This window comes from Pelodiscus sinensis, chromosome 5 (genome assembly GCF_052426305.1).
Source record: "Pelodiscus sinensis isolate ZL-2025 chromosome 5, ASM5242630v1, whole genome shotgun sequence".
In the NCBI taxonomy this organism is placed as follows: Eukaryota; Metazoa; Chordata; order Testudines; family Trionychidae; genus Pelodiscus; species Pelodiscus sinensis.
In genome coordinates, this window is record NC_143056.1 from 96778080 (window position 1) to 96790324 (window position 12245).

Below are 12245 nucleotides of genomic sequence, written 5' to 3' on the forward strand. Positions count from 1 at the left end.
CAGCCTCTGAGACTAACAAAATATATAGAATCATGAGCTTTCATGGGCAAAACCCATTTCATCAGATGAAGTAGAGTGGAAATAACAGAAACCAAGGGTGCATCTACACAGCAGGGCTTAATTCGAAATAACCTATGCAAATTGAGCTACAACTGCGTAGCTTATTTCAAAAAAGGAAGCATCTACGCAGCACTTATTTCAAAATAGAGCACTCTTTCTCCGACTTTCCTTATTCCTGATACAATGAGAGTTACAGGAGTCAGAGTAAGAAGTCCTCCAGCTTGATAGTATTTTGACACTAGTTCAAAATAACTGCCTGCTATATAGACACAGACTAAGGGTATGTCTACACTACAGTGCTAATTCGAACTAACTTAGTTCGAATTAGTTAATTCGAACTAAGCTAATTCGAACTAACACATCCAGACTAAAAAACTAGTTCGAATTAGCTTTTTGCTAATTTGAACTAGCATGTCCACATTAAGGATGGCCGGAAGCAGTGCCGGCAGGGCATCAGATGAGAACTAGCCGAGGACTGTCTCAGGCTAGCCGAGGGTTGTGCTTAAAGGGACCCGACCCCCACCCCGGACAGACATTTCTCAGGGGTGCCCCGCTTGCAAAGCAGTCCTGGCTTGGATTGCCCGGAGTACCCACACTGGGCACATCACAGCACTCGGCCATCAGACTGGCTGCACTTGCCGCAGGCTGCCATCTGGGGAGAGGGGGCAATTGGGGGGCTGCAGGAGAGCTTCCACCCCCAGAAGCCCGCAGAGCCAGCCCACTCCTCCCCATCGGGGGCTCGTACCCCATTCCTCCCTCACCTCCTTCCAGTTACCCCTCCCTAGCCCCCCTTCCTGATGTACAAAATAAAGAAAACGTGTGGTCAAAAATAGAATCTCTCTTTATTGAACAAAACTGGGGGAGACTGGGAAAAGGAGGTGGGAGAGGGGAAGAGAGAGGGTGGGAGAGGGGAAGGCAACTAAAATGATCAGAGGTTTGGAACAGGTCCCATATGAAGAGAGGCTAAAGAGACTGGGACTTTTCAGTTTAGAAAAGAAGAGACTGAGGGGGGATAGGATAGAGGTCTATAAAAGCATGAGTGGGGTGGAGAGGGTGCGTAAAGAAAAGTTCTTCATTAGTTCCCATAATAGAAGGACTAGAGGACACCAAAGGAAAGGAATGGGTAGCAGGCTGCAAACTAGTAACAGAAAGTTGTTCTTCACAAAGCAAAGAGTCAACCTGTGGAACTCCTTGCTGCAGGAGGCTGTGAAGGCTACAACTAGAACAGAGTTTAAAGAGAAGTGAGATCAAGTCATGGAGGTTGGGTCCATGGAGTGGTATTAGCCAGGGGGTAGGAGTGGTGTCCCTGCCCAAAGTTTGTGGAAGGCTGGAGAGGGATGGCACGAGACAAATGGCTTGGTCACTGTCTTCGGTCCATCCCCTCCAGGGTCCCTAGGGTTGGCTGCTGTCAGGCTACTGGGCTAGATGGACCTTTGGTCTGACCCAGTACGGCCATTGTAAGCTCAGGGTCGGGGGTCTCAATGGACCACCTTGATTTTCATGCACACCTGCTCCTGGGTGGCCAGGCTGACAGCTCTCCTGCCCTAGACGGCCACTTTCCTGTGCCTAGTGCGGAGGTCGTGGACGTTGGACGCCTCCCGCCAAACCTCGATGAGGTCCACGATCTCCACACTAGACCAGGCGGATCCCCGCCTCTTGCAGTCCCAGGCAAGCTCCCGGGAGCCGCCAGCCTGGTCCCGGGAAGAGGGGGAGGGCTGGGGAGCATTGGGTGGCTGGCTCAAGCAGTGCCAGGTGCAGGGTCTGCTAGCTGGGTGCTGGCAGGCTTGTATCTGGCATGGGCACCGTAACCAGCCCGTGCCCCTTTAAGGAATCCGGGGCCGGGAGGGGGGCAATAGAGTTTCCCTGGTGTTGGCCAGAGTGGCCACCAGGGAAAGCTGGGGAGGGCTAGCCTCCCACTAGTTCGAATTAAGGGGCTACACACACCTTAATTTGAACTAGTAAGTTCGAACTAGGCTTAGTCCTTGTGCAATGAGGTTTACCTAGTTCGAACTAAGCGCTCCGCTAGTTCGAATTAAGTTCGAACTAGCGGAGAGCTAATGTAGCGCTGTGACAGGGCGTTAGCCCTGCACTGGCCCTTTAAGGGCAAACCCCAGCCTGAAGCAGCTCTGGGGAGTTTAGCCCCAGCTGGGGCTGTATTAGGGGATGAGGGCCAGCTGGGGGCTATATAAAAACCTGGGCGGCGGCTCCCGGGAGGAAGGTCAGTGAGGGCCTGGCTGCTGGGGAAGCAGGAGGCTCCCTGGAGCTAGAGCAGGGCTGGGGAGGCAAGGCAAGGCAAGGCAGGGCTAGGAGAGCTCTAGCCAAACAAACCCCCAGGCTGCAGGGCCTGCATAACGGCCCGGTGGAGAAACAACAACCCCCGGAAGGGGGGCTCAGACGGACTTGGGCACTGCCGGAGGGCAGTGTGGTGAAGAGGACGACGCGGCCTGGAAGAAAGAGGGGAAGCCCCGCCAGAGGGAAGGTACTCTGCCAGCAAAAGGAGCTGATCCCGGAAGCAGACGGCAGACCCTTCCCCCACTACGGTGGTGAGCGAAACCCCCCACAAGCGCCTATCAAAGTTAATTCGAACTAACGTCCGTTATTTCGAATTAACTTTGTAGTGTAGACATACCCTCAGTTATTTCAGAATAACACTAGTTATTGTGAAATAATGTTACAGAGTAGGTGCACCCCAAGATATATATATATATATATAACAGTGGAAGAAGCACCTGTCAGTTGCAGGACCCATGTTAATTAGGCTAATTAAGATTAATGTTCGACACTGCACACATACTTAGATAAGATTCCTATTTACTATTTCTAACTAAGAGGAAGATTGGGACCAGAGAAGATCCAAAAGTGCTACTATAATAAGAAAAGAATAAAGGAGGAACCTAACCAAAAAGAATAAAGAGATGGATGGGAAGAAGATCAAAGGAACAGGCTCTCCCAATCTTTCCTCTTTCCCCTTCCAAAAACAAGTCAAGTGAACCAGAAGAACTATTCAAGAATGCAACCCTGATTTTTTTTTTAAATAGTGGTAAAACAATGTCCCAAATCTCATTATATTGTTTTGTTCCATTTGTCTTCTTCAGAATAAATGTGGCTCTTAAGAGGCAAAGCACTATAATGGCAGGCCTCCAACCTACAGCTGTGGGATACACTTTTAGATAACTGAGAAGGGCTCATGTGGACAAGCTAAGAGTGGATTAGAACAGGTCATCTGTTCATACCTCCTACTGCAACACCATGTTATCACAGCTCTTTCAGCGTTATCATCTACTCTACTTTACAGTCAACAGTTTCAACCCGAAGCTGCTACTTTCATTAACTTAATCAAATGTCACACACTAGCATGACTTTTCTACTTACTGTAAAACAAGACTTAAGAGAAGTACCACCAATCATAAAGAACAATATAACCCACCAATCACCAAATTTAAATGTATTCTGGCAAAGCTCCGGCTATGCCCAATGGATCTCACACTACTGGTAGATAGTATTAGCCTCAGAGGCTTGCTGTGGCCCCCCACACAGCCTCTTTCTCTTTTCCAAGCTCTAGGGTCCACAGCTTACTGAGCAATTCATCGCAGATAAGTTCATGGTTTCAGGGTGAAAACCCCTCTGTAGTCCTGATCTCCCTTCTCGGGGCAGTCTCTGTGTTAGCATGGAGGAGGCTTGCGGGTGGGAGGGGAACCTGTGCCCTCCCACTACTAATTTGGGTCTGGCACAATATTCGTTTACTTTTAAAATTTCTTTCACTAGCACATTGAACAAACTAAATGCACTGCACACACCTATGACATTCTCCCTTCGTTTACAGCAATGAATTTCTACTGAAGTCAAGAAAGATCATACAGGTGTAACAAAAAGAATTCAACCCTAATCCAAAATCAGACTTGGTCAGATGATTCACATGTTTCCTCAGTGTACTTATCTACTGCTGCAGTGATAGAAAAAGGAAACCCTAAGGATATGTTTACACTGCACACCTCTTTCATCAGCGTGTAGCGTACCCTTACTGCATGGCCCTCAGCAAGGGTATAAACGGAAGCACAGATGGTGGGTCCCTTCTTAGGTGAGTAAAAGCCAGGGATGGAACAGTGTAAACCTGCAAACCGTTACCAATAAGCCTGGGCTCATTGGTTAACCCAGGGTTTCTCACACTTTATGATACCACGACCCCCCTCTAAGTTGCTCAGGACCCACAGTTTGAGAAACGTGGGGTTAACCTTCATGATTACACGCAGCCCCACCTTTCCCCCGCACTGCTGGGGGAAGGGGTAGGCAGGAGCCAGTATTTATGGGGAGCCGGTTTTTAAGCAGGTTTCTTGCGAGCACCATCTCCCAGGGTATCAAAATAAATGCATTCAATATCCCTAGTAAAACACACCTGCACTCCAGGTATGTATCTTACATGGCCCTCTTAATGCCCAAGCAGTGTCAACTTATATCAGCACTGCTAAAAACAGTACCTTCCTACTGTCTCTCCACTGCCAGAACCTTTCCCTGTTACCTCTCTCCTGCCAGATCCTTTGACTGATGCATCTAGCTACAGTACTCAGTGTTGATGCAGTAGCTTTCATATGGCAGCCTGTAGCTACATATAGCCTACACACGCCTACCAGCAGTGTGCAGCGTAGATGTTTGCTATAAGGAACATTATTGGTAATGAAGACAGAAGATGAAAGGAGAACATAAAAGAATCACTTTGCCCCTCCCAAATAATGAGTGATATTTTCTATTGTCAGTTATGCTGATGTAAATTTGCAGTGACTCCAACTTCACTTGAAATCACTGCTGCCACAAAGCATAATTCAGCCCAACTCATCCAAACCAGGACTCTCATGGGACGGGGAGGGGGGGAATAGCCTGAGTAAGAACAGAGCAAGCATTTCAGGCAATAAACAGTAGTAGCAATTATTAAAAAAATACTGGTTGAACTTCAGCTGGTATAGTAACAGAGCCTGCAAATTACCTCAGACATGAACAGAAGTACTGACATGGATTCAGATTACTCATGTGAGCAAGAGTTTGCACAAGCAGAACCTGACACAATAAATATACCTTCTGTCATTAAGTCATTAGAGAGATTCACTATGTAAATTCAGCTTTGCTTTCCCTTTACTTTTGCATTCATTATTCAGTCACTTCCCAGAACGTGGGAAAGGGCATATCTTATATTGCCCACAATGCTAGAATTACATATTCTTCTGTGTAATTTTCCATGTATGACTCAATGTGAAGAGAAGGGGAAAATGTACATTGTGATAAAATACTACACAAAGTATATTTGGATATAGCCATAGCATAATATCTTAATTCTTCCCCAGTATATACTGCTGTGTTTACTGCAAGGTCATTTAAGTTACTATAAGGGATTTTTAATGAAAACAATTATAAATTTAAAATAACTGTGTTTAAAGCATTTAACAGTCAGTGAGGTCAAGTGATTACAGCAGTTACAAGACCCATGGGACATGTTCACACCAAAACAAAGTGAATAAATTACCTCAGCTGGCATGTGTAATCACTAAGTGACCACAGAGGTTATTCAGTGTACAAGCCCAGAAGAGTTTCATGCAAAACCAATAATGAAAATGTATCAGTCAAGGAAAAAAAGCATAAGAATTAGCAAAAGTAATGCTGTATTTTAGACTACATAACTATAGGGAGTAGAACACATGATGTGGAAGGCAGAGTTCAGTGAATGGTGTACCTGAGCTGAAAAACAAAGCAGGCACAGGAACAAGAGCTAACATTGATGACACGAGGGGGGAAGAAATATCCATGTTTCTTAACCTTTTTGATACCAGGGCCTGGTTTGCTGCCTTCCTAAACTGAGTCAGGAAGATTGCTGGGACCAGCACTGATCCTTGGATCAGTCGTTGAGAAACATTATATTGGATCAATTTCTCTTGGTAAGAGAATCTGAAGAAGAGCTCTGTGTAGGCTCTTTCACCATCAGAAATAGGTCACATAATACTTCACCCAAATTGTCTCTCTAATATCCTGGAATCATCGTGGCTGCAACCCCACTGCATATATTAATGACACAAACCAATAGGGCCCAACCCTAAATACTATGCTCTGCTAAAATACCTGGAGAATTCAGCAGGTATTTCAGGTGCACAAGGAATTAAGAGTCATAAGGCAAAACAAAGGACCCTGCACTTCTGTACACAACACTTCTAATGAAATAAATACCGAATAGAATATTTATCTCTTGACTTTTTCTCCCCAAAAGATGTGTTTTTACAAGAAGATAATTAATGAACATCAACAATCCATCTAAAATCCTAATGGGAGTTTCACTGCCTGAGTCTACAGTCTGGACTATTAGATACACTAACCTCTCTTCCAGTCCCGTGAACATGAGTTTACACAGAGACAAATCCCTTAAATAAATATTGGAGGCTGGATTGGTTGGAATCTTTCACAAATTATAGTTTATGTAGCTAATGTTAACCACAGAACATTATGAATAAAGGGTACTAAACGAGGGTATGTCTACATTGCCACCCTAGTTCGAACTAGGGTGGCTAATGTAGGCATTCGAAGTTGCAAATGAAGCCTGGGATTTAAATATCCCGGGCTTCATTTGCATCTTGCCGGGCGCTGCCATTTTTAAATCCCCCTTAGTGCAGACTCTGTGCCTGTGGCTACACGCGGCACGGAGTAGGTAGTTCGAATTAGGCTCTCTAATTCGAACTACCGTCACTGAGGTGTATCAGTAGTTCGAATTAGAGAGCCTAATTCGAACTACCTACTCCGTGCCATGTGTAGCCGTGGGCACGGAGTCCGCACTAAGGGGGATTTAAAAATGACGGCGCCCGGCAAGATGCAAATGAAGCCCGGGATATTTAAGTCCCGGGCTTCATTTGCAACTTCGAATGCCTACATTAGCTACCCTAGTTCAAACTAGGGTGGCAGTGTAGACATACCCCTATATACCTATAACTCTGCACACATATAGAAGAGATACACCAGGGGCTTTATTTAGAAAGCATTTTATTTTCATTCAATTTCATCTAATAAAGGGGTATCTCTGATACATAAAATTAAATATGGAACATGAAAAAAATTACTTCTGCTGGCTTCCTGCAGTACAGATTGGCACCTTCCAGTAAAGTGCAGTGTGACGGGGCGAGGCAGCCTTGCACTGAACCTGTATGGCCCAGTCAGGGTTACTTGGCTGCAGAGGCCCCTCCCCCACAGCCCTACCGAGCATGCCCGGGCTGTAGCTGTGCTATAAAAGCCTGGGGAAGGACTCAGTCAGGGGAGATAGCCAAAGGAGAAGGACCAGTGAAGGGAGCTCCCACTCAGCTGTTGCCGGGGTCTCCAGGAGAGGCCGGAAGGGACGCAGAGGCGAGTTGGTGCAACCCAGGGACTGCCTGCCGAGGGGACGCTGGCCCAGAGCTCGCAGCAAGCTGGGCAAGTCCAGGGGAAGGAACCCCAGGGATCCAGGTAGGAAGTGGCCCAGGGCAGGAGCAGGAGCCACCTCTCCTGCCCAGAGAACCTCGGCGCGTTTTGGTCGGATTGCCCCGCCGAGGGAGTGACCTGTTACCCAGGCGCTCACAGGGTCCTGGGCTGGGACCCGGTGGAGTAGGGTGGGCCCGGGTCCCCCTACCTGGGGTGCGTCCCCGCTACAACCCTGAACAGCATTGTAACTGTGGTGGACTCAGGCCGGAGGGCCTTGGCCTTGCTTAAAGGGCCAGCTATAAACTGCATTGTGACTGCATTGTGGACTCGGGCCAGGGGGCCTTGGACAGGCGGGAGGGGCCCGCCACATGCAGGCTTACCTATACACTACTATCATACTTTGGAGGAATGACCCAAGATCGAGAGCCCTGCAATTCTGTGGATACCTGCATCCGCAGAAGTGGATGAGGATATCCGTGGCTCATTTTTGCGAATATGGGTACAGATATAAATTTTGTACCAGCACAAAGCTCTACCTATATCTAGATACTGAAATGAGCTCTATCAATAGTGCGCACTTGGGTCTATGGGCTCAGGATAGCAAATCCTTCCAGGAAAAGCTAGCCACACACACAAGGTATTCGTTGACTGAATCACAGTAGTCTGAAGCAGCAGTGCTTCCTGCTTCCCTAGTGGGACTGGCTCACTTCGGGGAGGGACATGGAGGTGGAGGGAACATATTCAATCTTTTGAAATCATGTATCTCCAGGAGTCCCTGCCTGTGCATATGGACTCCAGTTTTGACAGGCCTTTGTGAAGGCTGCACAACAGTTGTGGAAAACTGCTCGTTGTATGCTCTTCCTCCTATCCCTCCCGTGTACCTCCTGTCGTCTTCTAACCATGTAGTCTACACGTTGACCTCCCTACTATTAAAGGTCTTTAGCGACACAGTCCTCATGCAGAAGGAATTCAATGGCTGAGGCTCAATGCAATGCTCTGCCATACTTTGAAAAGCTTTCACAGCATGCAGCGGATTCATTCCGCAAAGGAGAAGGGTTTGGAGCACCAGCTTGCTCCGGTGGGCAATCCGAGCCCTTTCAATGCTCCTAGGGCACGCAGCGACATGGCATCACACAACTGGCCTCACACAACCTTCCCCATTCCTGCAGAGCCACCAGTATGAACTGATCCCTGTGACTCCAATGTCTCCTCCAAGCTGTGGGGAAACCCTGCTTCACAGGCGATTCATCAGCCCTGCTCAGTCAGAGGCTCAGGAGCTGACTAATAACCTGCGAAGCTGCGCTGCTGTCGAACACTGTGCGACACATGAGACACATTCACCAGTTCAGTAGGTGCTTCCATCTGGGAGATTGAGAGCATAGCCAGAGTCCGCAATGAAAGGGTTAAAATTCCAGCCCTCCTTTATCTGAAAGGTGCACTCAACTGAATAGTGACAACCACAACCGGCCTACTGTAACACCTTTGCAGCGGTCCCTGCCAATGGTGGAAAAAGGGGGTTTCCGCCTGTTGTCACATCCACCAGTCTACCCAACAAGCTGTGCATAATATTGTGGCGGCAGAGCCAGAAATACAGAAATGCCAGCTGCCAAGGGAGATGTACTATGTGCACATATCCCGTTGCACCATAACCATTTACACTCAGAACTGCCAAAGATCCTGTGCCCCTGCCTTGGGAGCACAGAGGTCCCTGTCCCAAGATAATGCAGTGATAAAGCAAAATATCTCAATGCATCTTTAATTAACAGAATCACATCAGACAGAGCACATCACACAAGAACTGAAGCAGGGGTTGTCGAGGTGGGGTCGCCAAGTGCTTTAATTCAATTAGAGAGCAGTGAGTGACACGTGGACAGAAAAGGTTAATTGGGGTCACCAAAATGCAATAATTCCTTACCTAACCAGTCATTAAACTTCTTAACCTCAGAGGGCAGTCCCAGCTCGGTGAAATCGCCTGTGTGCAGAAGGATGTCCCCATAGGGCATCTGGATGCCATCTGTTCTGGAGTGTGTGTCTGAGACGCAGACAAATCGCGTGTGGCCCGACGGTTTTGGAGTGTCATAAGGGATAGGGTCGACCCTAAAGCAGACACATAACAGAGCCCATAACAGTTACATGGGTTACAACCCTCACATTAAATTACTTTAAATACGAACATAGATCTATATACACAGAGTGCTTAGGAAGAAAACACTGGAAGATGAGAAAAATCCTGTTGTCAAGATCTCCAAAATGCAGCAACATGAACAATCCAAAAGATAAACACTTACCTGGCAGGAAAACAAGACGGTCAAAAATGACACATGATATGGCCTGCCCAGCACCAACATCCATAAAGAAATCAAAGAACATGGATTCTAGAGCTCTATAATCCAGTTAGACTTTTTCTATCCAAGCAATAGATGTGACCACATATCTTATTAAATGACCAGGTGAATGGGCCATTAAACAACAGCTGGGACAGAATCGTCTCCTGCTAGGGCTCTACCCTGCAAGAGACTGAGCAACAGGACTCCAATCAATCTAAGCACTAAGCCACATGCTTTATGTTAAACAAATGAATAGCTCCATTGACCTCAGTAGGACCAGTCATATGGGTACTGTTAAGCACATGCTTAAGTGCTTTGCTGGATCAGGCACCTGGTCTTCAGCACCTTGCAGGATGGAGCTGAATGAAAGGGAACAAACATGAACAGCCAGTATAAGAATAAAATGGATTTTTTTAATGCCTTCACTTTTAGTGATGTGATGTGCTGTGCTGTTTGTAAGAGAAATAAGACAATGCATAAGGAAACAGACCCTTGTAGTGTTCCTCTTTCCTTTTTTTTTTAAAGTAGGCATATATGCCTATTTATGGCCACAGAGCATTGTTGCAGTCTATGGGGGTGGCGAAGTGGTGCCTATTTATGCAGGCTGAGAATTTGGATCACACAGAAAATGTCACAAGAGCCAACAAATGAGAGAACTGCGGAATATAAAACAAGAGACAATACCCAGATATTGTATAACAGAACATTCTAAGGAAACTTGCACAGAACTCTGAGAGGAAGCAAAGGGGAGGTGGGGAAGCGACTAGTCGAGTCACTACTCAGCTAGCCGATAGAGTGATGTGGGTTCAGAGTCTGACCTGAAGCAGAGCGGAGGGATGAGGGACATACTATCCAGAGGGAGGTGCCCTCCTGATAAAAGATAATTCCCAGTGCTACTGGCAGGAAGCGCCATGGTGGTGAGTCCACGTCACGTGACAACTACCAAGAATTGATTTACTTTATCACATACACCACAAAACATTTCCTAAATAATGCCCAAGTGCTACAGAAGTAGGTGTGCTAGAATTGAATAGATCACATCGCTAAGTTCAAGTATCTTATGAAGCACAATCATGAATAACTAGGCCTAAACCACTGTTCACTTGTCATATAAACGAATTACATTTTGGTTGCATTTGTGCCCTGACTTGCTAATTTGTATAATTCAGTCATTCATAAAGTATCTCCCAAGAACTGATGCAAATCAGCGAGGTTCAATTATATTTAGTTGTAGTTGTTAAAAAAAAATGCCAGTACTAGGGTTTCTGGGGAAAAAATTGGTCAAGCAAAAAATAAATAAATAAATAAACCGCTTGGAAGGTCGGGGCCAAAATGCACTTGTGGCCCCTTTAATTGCCACATGTCCCAAGCGGGCTTCTGTCCAGCACGGCGCAAATGCTCCGAGGGCTGGCTGGGGGCTGTGGCAGACGAAAGCGGTGAGTGCTCCCAAAAAAAGGTGATGGTATACTGTACCAGTGAGTACGGTTACAAAAAAGGAACTGTTTTTTCCCCTGCCCTTTATTTTGCAAATAGAGTGAGGTGGGAGAGGAACTGTTTGGTCTGTAACATGCACATATTCCTGTATTTCTTTCAGTACCACTGTATTTCTTTCCCCTCCCGCAAAAAATGAGCAGACTGATTATATTGCCCACATAACTGGTTATCGCTGTAGATTTAATTGGAAACCCAAAAAGAAATCTTAACTCCAACACACAATTAATGGGTTTTCCCCTGCAAGGGTTAGAAATTAATAAGGCTGGTACCACAGAGAAAATTCACTAATCCATTGAGATCACACTGGAAACCTGTGCAGAACTGTGATTATAAGCAACAGTGCTTTCTTATTTGGCATCTTCCTTGCCATTACTGAGGCTAAATTGAAAACTTTGAGATATATATTATCAAGTAAATAGATGGGTCTCTGCAGCTACAGTCGTATCAACATCTCTTCTTCCAGGAATGTTCTCCCCAGACAATACAATAAATAAATGTCTGCTTTCATTGCTGTAGTATACCTCGTTCAGGTATGTCTGTCTGCATTAGGGATGAATATCTTTATCAGATCTTGTGAAACCCAGTTTTGCTTGTAAACATTCACCATACTTTCCCTATTCTCTCCAGCTCATTCTCCAACACACTGGTTGTTTCAGGATCTGCTCTGCTATAGGCACTCCCATCAAAATATTTTATTGAAGACTGGCTTAAAGTTATTTTCTATGCATGAAATAACTAACCTAAAGAGCATAACAAAATCCAAATTCATTAAGAGCCTTTCTTCTCTGAGTATTGCTACATATCTTTTCCTCTGGATTTCAACGTACACTAGTATTGCTTAAAGAAAAAGGAAATTACTAGACATTTGAACCTAGACGATTTCCCCAGTGTTGCTGAGGCCCTTAACTCAAATAAGTTTTGTTTTTATTTAAATCACTGATT

The 12245-nt window shown here is 46.0% G+C and overlaps 1 protein-coding gene across 3 annotated transcripts in view; it reads right to left on the minus strand.

Annotated features, from left to right (window-relative positions):
- Positions 1 to 12245, minus strand: part of MPPED2 (metallophosphoesterase domain containing 2) — a 191460-nt gene that overhangs the window by 116741 nt on the left and 62474 nt on the right. For all 3 annotated transcript variants that reach the window (XM_006119865.5, XM_006119864.5, XM_006119866.5), the window contains one exon: positions 9398 to 9579. In XM_006119865.5, coding sequence (XP_006119927.1) covers positions 9398 to 9579 — 182 coding nt within the window. The remainder of the gene's footprint in view (positions 1 to 9397; positions 9580 to 12245) is intronic.